The 12,014-nt window shown below is 39.2% G+C and overlaps 1 protein-coding gene across 1 annotated transcript; it reads right to left on the reverse strand.

Moving 5' to 3' along the window:
• Window positions 1-3,708: 3,708 nt before the first annotated feature.
• Window positions 3,709-4,272, reverse strand: LOC128128959 (secreted RxLR effector protein 161-like). The gene has a single exon (XM_052767692.1). It carries the CDS (start codon window positions 4,270-4,272, stop codon window positions 3,709-3,711), a length of 564 nt encoding a protein of 187 aa, XP_052623652.1.
• Window positions 4,273-12,014: the final 7,742 nt, after the last annotated feature.

The raw sequence follows: 12,014 nt of genomic DNA on the forward strand, positions 1-12,014 counted from the left end.
TATAAGGTTCGACCTTACAATCTCCCCCAATATGATGATGTTCAAAACCAGCTAGACTAGAACACCTCTGGACAAAAATTCTTCATACTCAGCTTCAGCTTCTACTTTCACTGGCCAGTAAGGACTATCTAGCAGGTCCTGTCTTCTATTCAGTAACTCCATAGCAATCAGTATATGAAACTCTCCAAAGAGATTCTAATAACCCATGCACATTTGTCTTAAACCAACACGATGTTCTGTTGGAGACTTTGGAATCTCTGCAGTACGCTGAAAACACATTTTCCTGTTCTTATCAAGATAAAACATTCCATGTTCAGGAACAGAGATGAACTGATGTTGAACCGGCTCAACACCAATAGGAAGAGAGTTGTTTATTACTTCAGCACCAAAATTTAGAACCAATACATCTTCACCATCAACTTGAAATCTAGTTCTTCTGATTCTTGGAACTGAGGAACTTGGACCTTGCTGCTGAGGATGCTCTATAGGAACAAGATCAAGACGCTGAACTTTCTTGATCAGTAAGTGAAGAGCACAGGTCAGTTCTGAAGAAAGAGCTGAAGTTTGCTTGGATGCCAACTCGAGCAATTCCATCCATTCAGAGTATCTGTATCTAATCATCTCATCTCTCTTTATAACTTCAGTGTACGGATGTAGAGGTCCTTGACGAGTGATCAGCAAAGTAAGGATTTTCTTGTCACGAGGTTTTGAGGTTTTAACTTTGATGGTCTTGTCATTGCTTACTCTTCGTTTGAAAACATCTTGAAACCTTTTGCGATCGATCCTGTCAAGAAAACTATCAGTCCTTGACTTACTGCTACTGGAAGGAGGCAGTGAAGATTTAGTTTTGGACTGATATTCGAGAAACCTTTGCATTTGAGCTTCAAAGGATCCCATTGCCTGAAGTTTTTGCTGAATGAGAGATTCATCAGCTTGAGCAATATTCTTTAGAAGCTGAGCTTTATTGGCTTCATCAAGGATTTGCTTAACTTGATCAGGGGTCATATTCCATTCAGCTACCAGATTTGATATGCTGACAATGGACTTATATTTCTTGCTATGAGGAGAAGTGTCAGCATGTGAATCAGATGATTCAATAACTGTTGCCTTTCGTTTTCGAAATAAAGGAACAAGATCCTCACTAACTACATCTGAGTCTTCACCTTGAACTTGCACAGTGGGATCTATGAAGTTCATGTCCAGCATCTAACACTCATCATCATGTTCATCTTCATCATCATGTTCACTATCTTCAGTAGTCTTTTCAGTTTCTGTTAGTCTCTTAGACTCCTGCTCAGGCTGTGGTGGCTCGGTCTGTTTTACAATGTTCCCTCCAGATCCATGCTCACAGGTTCTATCAACAGAATCAGTTTCTCCCCCTTTTTGATCATCATCATCATTTGGGCCAGGGAAAGGAGTTGTTAGAAGAACTCCCTTCAGTTGGTTGACATCAGCCTCAATACGTAGAAGACGCTGACTCATATCTCGAGTCAGTGTAAGAAGCACATTAAACGCTGAGGCCGGAATTTGAATGAGCTGAGTACCTGGAATTTCTTATGATCGATGTTGCTCCCCCTGAGAAGGTTGCTCCCCCTGATATGGTTGCCCCCCCTGAGATGGTTGCTCCCCCTGAGATGGTTTCTCCCCCTGAGATGGTTGCTCCCCCTGAGCAGATGACTCCCCATGAGCTGAATGAATCCTTTCAGTGACAGAAATGGTATGGTGAGAAATTTGAGGGGAGATATGACCATCTTCTTGACTAGGATCAGCTTGTATTTCAGCATTAGTGTCGTTGTTATCAGCAGCTCCTTCGTCAGTGTCAGCGTTTAGTGAAGGAACGGTATAGGGATTCGCAATCCATTCTCGCATCCGACCAGAGATGTCGATGTCATTGGCCAGTGGATCATCCTGATACATTTGTACTGACATGCGTGGGCATTGGATGGTGTTTCCAGCGTGTGAGTAATAGGCTTCAGCATGGAATTTATCCAGGACAAGAGCAATCCAGCGTGGAAACGGAATATGATCAGCTCTAACATTGGCTCGAAGAAGTTGGACAAGCTGATCGAAGAAGAAAGCACCATAATCAACACGTTTGTTGAGGAGAAGTGAACATACCACTTGTTGTTCAAAAGCACTTAGTTGATCACCACTGCGAGATTTGTGGCCTATACACTTACAAAGTGCCCCGGTGAAGAACTTCCTTCCAGGAGTCATACATTGACGTAGATTGAGAGTTGGTCGAGCACCAGCCTTGGAGTGATCATAGCCCAGTTGGTCAAAGAGGCGTCGACAACGTTCAATAGTTGGAAGCTCAGAGAATTGTTCAAAAATTGGTAACCTGAGTGCAGTACGGAGGAGATCAGCGTTGATGAAAACTGAGCGACGGCCACGCCCAATAGTGCCGGAGATGACGTTGTTTTCATTATTAACTGTTGCGGTGTAGTAGAACTCACACAATTGTTAGGGAAAGAACTCTGATGGAACCTCACTGATAGCATATCGAAGTCTGCAAGATACTAGAAAATTGACAAAATCATCAACTCCAAGACCACGATGAACATCTGGTATATTAGGATTGAAGAAGACATTTGTAGCTTTGATGTAAATGGGAAGAAGAGGATAGTTTGGAGCTAGGATGACTCTTCTTGAGGTGAAGGAGAAAGTAAACAGTGATGACGCCATTAAAGAGAGTTTGGATTCTAGGGTTTTGAAGAGAAGAGAAGGAAATTTGAATTGTGGGAGGAAAGTTTGGGAGAGAGGTGGGGAATGAGGTTTAAATATGGTATTAAACGGTTTTGAAAAGCTAATGATTATCTTTTTTGAAAATAACTGCGTATCTTAACAAACTGTCAAATCCGAAAAATAGCCGTTGGGTGAAAAGAGCCATTATACAGAAGAGGAAACGACAATCAGTGTCTGCGGAAGCGCTGAGATCAGTGTCACTAAAAGTTACATGCGGAAAGATAATATGTCGTAAATTCAAGGTACAACTTGCTTGTTTAAGGTTAGCAAGGTGGTTGGTGCGTGTGATAGATACTGGTTTAATTATCTAACCATCGGCACAGAGTGTTGAGTCTTTATCAGTGAGTGGTGCTTCCTACTGAATCATTAGACACTGAGTGAGAAGAAGGTGAAGAAAGAATTGTTGCGTGTGATAGACCTTGGTGTTTTGGTCTAACCATCGGCAAAGACTGTTAGACTCTCATCAGTGTGTGTTTTATCACACTGAATCACAGAATCAGTGTAAGATTGGTAAGAAGGGATAGTTGCGTGTGATAGATCTTGGTGTTTTGTCTAACCATCAGCAAAGAGTTTCAAGTTGTTATCAGTGTATGGTTTAATATAGTGAATCATTCAACTTTAGTTTAGAAGATTTGTAGAAGAGATAGAGATAGGAGATCATACAAGGTACTCAGCATGGTAAACATCATTAGCACATCATCAGCAGCAAAAAATACATCAGTTTGAAAGACAATAGTAAACATTAGAAAAACATTTTTTTTAATCTAGAGTGGTCATTCCAAGTTCTCAAATAATGTGAGCAGTAGTTTGAGTATCCAGGGCCTTGGTGAAAATATCAGCTAGTTGATCTGAAGTCTTGACATGTTCTAGAACAACCTTACCCTTCTCAACATTGTCTCTGATGAAGTGATGTCTGATCTCGATATGCTTTGTCTTTGAGTGCTGAACAAGATTCTGTGTGATCTAAATGGCACTGGTGTTATCACAGTATATAGGATTCTTTGTGAATTTAAGCCCATAGTCTAAAAGCTGATTCTGAATCCATAAGAGTTGTGCACAACATCTCGCAGCCGCAACATACTCAGCTTCTGCAGTGGAGATAGCTACTGAGGTTTGCTTCTTGCTAGACCAGCTGATTAGTCGATTTCCAAGGAAATAACATCCTCCTGACGTGCTCTTCTTGTCTAAGTTGCATCTTGCATAGTCGGAATCAGTGTATCCAAAGAGTTCAAGTGCTGAGTCACAAGGATACCACAATGCCAAGTTCTGAGTGCCCTTTAAGTATCGAAAAATGCGTTTAACTGCAATGAGATGAGACTCCTTGGGATTAGCTTGGAATCTAGCACAGAGAATAGTTCCAAACATGATATTAGGGCGACTTGCAGTGAGGTAGAGAAGAGATCTAATCATTCCTCGATAAAGAGAGTGATTAACATCAGTCCCGGTGGGATCAGCGTGTAACTTATCAGTCTTGGACACCGGAGTAGAGGCCGGTTTGCAGTCGCTGAGAGAGTACTTAACAAGCATGCCAGCAATATATTTACTTTGACAAATTGAGATACCTAATTTTTGTTGCTAAACCTCAAGACCTAAGAAAAAGGTCATCATGCTCATCTCGAACCTTTGAGACATGATCTCAGCGAATTCCTTGCTCAGCTTCTCATTTGGAGAGCCAAAGATGATATCATCGACATAGATTTGAACAAGAATCATGTCTGAGCCTTTGTTTTTAATGAAGAGTGTATTATCAATTGCTCCTCTTCTGTAGCAATTTCAAGGAGATATGATGTCAGCGTCTCATACCATGCCCTGGGAGCCTACTTTAGTCCATATACAGCTTTATCTAGTCTGTACACATAGTCAGGGTGCTCTTTGTCTTCAAAGCCTAGGGGCTGTTTGAGAAATACGTCTTCTTCTAACACACCATGAAGAAATGTTGTTTTGACATCCATCTGGTAGACAATGAAGTTCATGTATGAAGCATATGCAAGGAATAGTCTGATCGCTTTAATGCGGGCAACTGGAGCAAAAGTCTCCCCATAATCAATAGATTCAATTTGAGTGAACCCCTGAGCAACAAGTCTTGCTTTGTTGCGAGTAATAACACCATATTTATCAATCTTGTTTCGATAGACCCAGCATGTTCCTGTGATGGTCTTTCCTGATGGTCTGGGAACAAGAGTCTAAACCTTGTGCCTTTTGAACTCGTTCAGCTCGTCTTGCATGGCTTTAAGCCAGTCAGCGTGTTGAAGTGCTTAGTGTATCTTGTCAGGTAAGATCATTGAAACAAAGTTAACATACATGCAAAAATTATTAGATAGACGAGATCTGGTTTGGACACCATCATGAAGATTCCCAATAATTTGATCAACAGGGTGATCTCGATGTTCTGGAGCTGAAGAGTTTGACGCTGAAGAGTTATCAATGAAAGGAACATCAGTTACAAGAGAGTCTTCAGATTCAAGGGTTTCATCAGCATCTGACAAAAGAGTTGTCGTGTTGACCGCAGTGCCTTGATTGACAGGATTTGGATCTGGAACGATAAGATCAGGAATAACAGCTTCTTCTTCAGTATGTGAGACTTCATTAGATGGACAGGAGAGAAGCTCTTAAAAAATGGAAGGGGAATGAGCTATTTTTTCATCAGTGTATGATTCTTCTTCAAACTTTAAATGAATGGATTCCTCAATGCATTGCCTATTCACATGAAAAACATGAAAAGCCTTTGAAATAGATGAATATCTAACAAAAATACCTTTGTCAGCCTTGGGCTCAAATTTTGATCTGGGTTCGCGCTGATTAAGAATATAACAAATGCATCCAAACATGTGAAATAAGGATACGTCCGGCTTTCGACCTTTCAGCATCTCATATGGTGTCTTCTTGTGAACCCTGTGAATTAGAGAGCGATTCTGAGTATAACATGTTGTATTAACAGCTTCAGCCCAAAACGACATAGGAAGACCAGCATGAATCATTAAGGTCCTTCCTGCCTCAATCAGTGATCGATTTCTTCGTTCAGCAACTCCATTTTGTTGAGGCGTGCGAGGAGCTAAAAAGTTCTGCCCAATACCTTGAAAATCACAAAAGTCTTCAAGAGTCGAATTCCGAAACTCAGTGCCATGATCACTCCTTAGCTGCGTAACTTTGAGACCTGTCATCGTGTCGTTTTGACGAATCAGTGAGATAATTTCCTGTGCAGCTTGACTTTTCTTCTTCAAGAAAACTACCCATGTAAATCGGGTAAACTCATCCACAACCACCAGCGTATACTTGTTTCCTCCTTGGGAACGAACAGGAATAGGTCCAAACAAGTCCATGTGTAGTAAATGAAGAGGAACAGATATGCTAGAGCATGACTTGGGTTTGAATGATGACTTGGTTTGCTTTCCTTGTTCACACGCTAAGCACATCTTGTCTTTGACAAAGCTGAAGTTTGGGAGACCTCTAACTAGATCTTGATTGGATATTTTAGATAGATTCTTAAAGTTCAAATGAGAGAACCTTTTGTGCCAAATCCAGCTGAGATTTGTTTCAGACTTGGTAAAGAAACATTGCATCAGTGCCTTGTCACTTGAGAACATGTCAAGAACATATATATCATCTTTTCTACTTGCTAAGAGTGCAATGTTCTTGTCAGTGTTGATGACTCTTCCTTCCTTCTTTGTAAAATGAACTTCATAATCAGCATCACACAATTCGCTGATTGAGATAAGATTGTGTTTGAGACCCTTTACATAAGAAACATTCTGAAATACCACATTATTGCACTTGATGTTCCCATATCCCTTAGTAAACCCCTTTCCATTGTCTCCGTATGTTACTACAGGACCAGTTTTCCTTACATAGTCTTCCAGGAGAGACTTGGATCCTGTCATATGTCTTGAGCAACCACTGTCTAAGTACCAAAGATGCTCTTGACCCTGCAATGCTAAGAAACTAGTTAGAACACACTGACCCATTGTAAAATAGGTCATTCACAAAGTTATTTGACAATATATTATAGCACTCTTTAGGAAGACAATTCAAAGAATTTGATTTAAGAGTCCATTTTTCATTTCTAACTTTGATATTGTCAGCTCTTAAAGATGTTTTATCAAACTTGCATTCACTGATCTTGTGAGAAGTGTCGCCACATCTGTAACAAACTCTAGTACCAAAGTTTTTCTTGGTAAGCATATTTCTAGATTTAACACATTTGGATTTGTAAGATCCGCTAAGTGAACTTTGAGTCCTTTTGTTTGACATTGAATTACAGCTAAATTCAGTGCCAGAAGAACTATGATCAGTGATAATTAAGGAGCTGACATTAGTATCCGATTTAGACTTATGCACTGAAACACTACAACTAGGATAATGCTTAAGTTGTTCATGAACAGCATGAAACACTTAATTTGATATAGGAAATGCGATAATATATTCAGTGAGAGGAGTTGGTCTCTCAAGATGTGCAGGGTAAGAAGTAGGATCAATTCCGGTAATTTCAATATCACACTTAGTAACACCATTAGAGTCAGTAACACAGTATTCATCAAAGAGACTCTGATTAAGAAAAGTGTTGCTGATAAACTTGTTTTTGAAACTATCTTTCAATTCATTCATGGAATAAAATTCAGATTCTTTTTCTTGAGTTTTAAAAACTTTTTCAGCTTCAACAAAACTTCCCCCAAGAATTTTCTCACATGAATGAGGTATTTGAGCAGAAATGACATAATTAGCATTTTTGTGAGATTTAGCCCAAAGTTGTAGCACAGTTTGTTCTTTGTTCAAGAGGTCTTTAACTTTATCAGTTTCAGTAGATAGCGAGGAAATTGATAAACTAGTAACTCTTAGATTTTCCTGAGAAGTGTCAATAATGTTATTTTTTAAGGATAGTTCAGTTTTAAGAAGATCAATTTGATTCTGCATATCCCTTATGATTTGATTCTTCTTAGAATTAAGAACACCCAAATACTCAAACATTTTGACTTTTTCATGCATTGAATAAGAAACAAAATTTTGAACCTGATACATTGAAGGGGAATCAGTGTTGTGCTTCCTGGAGTTTTCAACTGCATCAGACATATCAGCATCAAACGAACTGTTGCTGACTTCACATTCATCAGCATCTTCTATCTTAGCCATCAGACATTTAACTTCATCATCTGATGACTCCTCATCAGTCTTTCATTTTTCTTCTTCAGCGACAAGGACTTTATGTTCCAAGTTCTCTGCTTTCAGCTTTTCAACCAACTTGTTGTACTTCTGCTTCCAGTATTCCTCCGAGCTTTGGGTTCTTCTTTGCTTGCATTCTTTTGCAAAGTGATCAGTGCTACCATAGTTAAAGCACTGAGCTTTGCCTTTCCTTTTGGTAATATGTTTCTTGTTGGCATCTAACCTTTTCGAAGATTTCCCATCCATCATCCTCTTCTGAAACTTTGAGAAATTACGGCCTGATTTCTCAAAAGTCTTCACAATGAAAGCAGCACTAGCAACTACCTTTTCCATATCATCCGTCTCACTTTTAGAGGAATCAGTGTCTGAATGGTTTTCAGTGTCTGACTCTGACACTTGCTTTTTGTTTGAAAATAATGCCACTGATGACTCACGCTGAGCATCCTTCATCAGCTCCTTTCTCTGGAGCTTGGATTCCTCATAGTATCGAAGGTTTCCATATAGACTTTGTAAATCCATTGTGCTGATCTTCTCACTATTTTTCAGCACATCGACATGATTCTCCCAACTTACACCCAGAGAATCCAAAAACTTCTGCACTAGAACAGTTCGATGCTTCAACTGATCTAGTCTCCGCAGATCATTAACAAGAGTATTAAACCTGTTGAAGGTTTAAGTCAGGGTTTCACCTTTCTTTGCAAAGAAATGTTCATACCTTCTGTTTAGATCATTTATCTGAGTAGCCTTGACTTCCTCAGTGCCTTCAAAAGACACAGTCAGCGTGTCCATCATTTCTTTTGTTGAGACGCAGTTCTGAACCAGCCCAAAGATATTATATGGCAAAGCATAGTTGATTGCAGCCCGAGCACGAACATCTAGACCATTCTTTCTTTTGTCATCTGTTGTCCAGTTATCCCTAGGTGTTTTCTTCATGACACCATCAGGAACATTGTTTTTCAAGGGCTGATACATCGGAACATTGTTGGAATAGTGTCTAAGACTGCAACTATATTAGGCAAGTATTTGACCCGATTGTGCATGGTCCTTTTGGGTTGCCTTCACCATAGCAACTTGACAGGATGATTTATTATGAGAGAATAAATATTATTGATATATTATGAGAATAATATAAGGAATAATAATATTGTTATTTGATTAATATAAGTCATAAATTAATTAGAATTAATTTGGTGACTTAAAGAGATTAATTAAATAAGAGGGTATAAACTGTCAATTGTTTGATAGTTACACTTTGGGCTGTAAATCCTTCATGGATAGGGTTGGACGATTTCTAGGGCTTGGGATAAGCCATAAATCGTGCAAGGGCTTATCTTGGAAAAGATTTGGATTGCTTTGAGTAAAGATTATCCAACTAGGGTTTAAGGGTGAAACCCTAGGAGCCTTATAAGTATAAATAGACCCTAGGGGCAAGGGAAATCGGCACCTCTGCAAAAGCAAAGAAACCCTGGCCGATTTATTCACTCTCCTCTCTCTCTCTCTCTCAAATCATCCTCTTGCTAGTTGGTGTTTGTAAGCCATTAGAGGAGTAACATTTGTGACTCTAAAGCTCCAAGAACAAGAAGATCAAACAAGTGTTTCAAGGTAAGCTTCTAACTCTGATTTTGTATTGTTCTTATACTCCATTAGTCATTAGAATTCTTGGATCCAATGCATGTTTAATTAGAGAAACCTAGATCCAAGCATTAGGGTTTGCATGTGCACATAGGAATGTTCATATGGCCAAAACCCATCAAACATATGGACCATTATCGATGATGTCCAACATGTCTTCATCTACAGATTCCAATGCATAGAGAGCTTTGATTTTCCACATAGCAAAATTGGTTTCATCAAATGGAGGAATTTTAGCAGAAGAATGATTTGATGAGTTTAAAGAAGAAGATGATGAAGCCATTTTTTTGATAAGAGAACACTGCTCTGATACCAATTGAAAGTTCCTAAGATCAAACAATTTATCAAACAATGACTACAAACAAGAACAACGAAGATTCACGAAGATAAACTTTCACTAAGAATGATAATCTCACAAAGAGATTATCGAATGCACAAAGTGGCTATTAGGGTTTGTGAAAGATGTACCTTTCACAAACTTGTACAAAAGACTATATAGAATTAATCTAGGCAATCCCTACAAATCAGGGATATACCAGCTAACTAATAGACGATAACTATGGAAACTAGATAAGTACTAAATCTGTTACAAAATGCTGAATATGAAACTATACATTGAATAATTAGTACGCTGACGCTGATGCTGATACTGAGTCATACGCTGACGCAGAGTGATCAGTCTCAAACATCATCATATTATAAGGTTCGACCTTACAGAATACCTATTTGAAAACCTTAACACTTGAGAAAGTCGGTGAGAGTCTCGTAGCATGCACGCGGAGATTGCTTGAGGCCATAAATTGCTTTCTGGAGTTGTAGCAGTAGTTCAGATATGAAAGATTGAAAAAACTGGGAGGTTGTTGAAGAAACACTTCAGTATCAAGTTCACCATTTAGAAAAGCACTTTTAACATCCATCTGGTAAACCTAAAAGCCTTTGTGATCAACATAATGAAGAAAGATTCTGATAGCTTCAAGACGTACAACATGAGCAAAGGTTTCATTGTAGTCAAGCCGTTTGCTCTATGTGAATCCTTTAGCCACCAATCTTGCTTTATTTCGAATAATGACTCCTTCATCGTCTAGTTTTTTCTGAAGCACCCATCTAGTACCAACAATGGGATGATTCTGAGAAGGAGAGACGAGAGTCCAAATTTTATTTCTATCGAATTCTGTCAATTCTTCTTGCATGGTTGTAAACCAATCGGCTTGTTCTAGTGCTTCTTTGATGGATTTGGGTTCAACCATTGAGATAAATTCCGAAAAATGACATTCATTTTGAACCCTTGTGGCAGAACGAGTTTGTACACCAGTGTTTGGGTTTCTAATAACAAGGTTCGGAGGATGATCCTTAATCCAACTATGTAGTCTCGGAAGCTCTTGTGCAACAGATTATCCAATATCAACAATGGGGTTGTGTTGCTCCCCCTTAATAGTTTGAACTTGTGGATGATGCTCCCCTTGAACTTCTGAACCGAATAGGTTAACATCATCTTCAAGTGGAAAATCTAAGAAATTTGCATCATTATCGTTGTTGATAGGATTAGAGTCGAATTCAGTAGCTGCATCTTGGAATCTATACACATTTGATTCAAGGGATGCTTGACCATTCTCCCCCTCAACCTGAGAAGGTTGAAATGGTTCGAAATCAAATGGAGGAATAGTGGGTGTCGGACCGAAAACATTTAGAGCTACTAGAGCTTCGGTTGAGGAAGCGTGTCTTGTTCGAGATTCTGAATCAAGAGTTGCTTCTGAGGGTCCAAACAAGGTTTCAAAGTCGACTTCATAGATTGTTTGTTGGTTCGGACATCTTGGCGTTGGAGCATCAGACTCCATTATGTGAGTTTTAACATGGGTTGTGCCAGAATTCCAAACGAAATGGTCATCAAAGGTAACGTCAAAACTTTCTTCCAGAACATGAGTTCATCGATTAAGAACTCAATCAGCCTTTCATTTAGCAGAATATCCAAGAAAGATGGCTTCCTCAGCTTTGGGCTGGAACTTGGTAAGCTGATCACTGCTATTCTTGATGAAGCATCTACATCCAAAAACACAAAGAAAAGAGATACTTGGCTTCCAACCCTTCATGGCTTCATATGGTGTTTTTTTGAGGTGTCGATTGATGATACTTCTATTTTGAGTAAAGCATGCAGTAGAAATAGCTTAAGCCCAACGACAGAGTGCAAGATTTGCAAAGTTAAGTATGGATTGAGAAGCTTCAACAAGTGTTCTGTTGCGACGTTCGACTACATCATTTTGTTGTGGAGTGTATGGAGCAGAAAAGTTGTGATCAATACCTTTCTCGTGGATGAAGTTCTCAATGGTGGAATTAGTGAATTTGTATATGAGGTTTTCAGCTCCAGTGGTTGGTTGTGGATTTATTTCTTTAGTTTATCAGTGGGTAGCGTGAAGTCGTGGAGGTGTTGATCTGATCAGTTCCATGAGTTTTTGGTCAGCATGGATGATGCTTGGGGTATCTCTATC

The sequence above is a fragment of the Lactuca sativa genome, chromosome 9 (assembly GCF_002870075.4).
Source record: "Lactuca sativa cultivar Salinas chromosome 9, Lsat_Salinas_v11, whole genome shotgun sequence".
Lineage (NCBI taxonomy): Eukaryota > Viridiplantae > Streptophyta > Magnoliopsida > Asterales > Asteraceae > Lactuca > Lactuca sativa.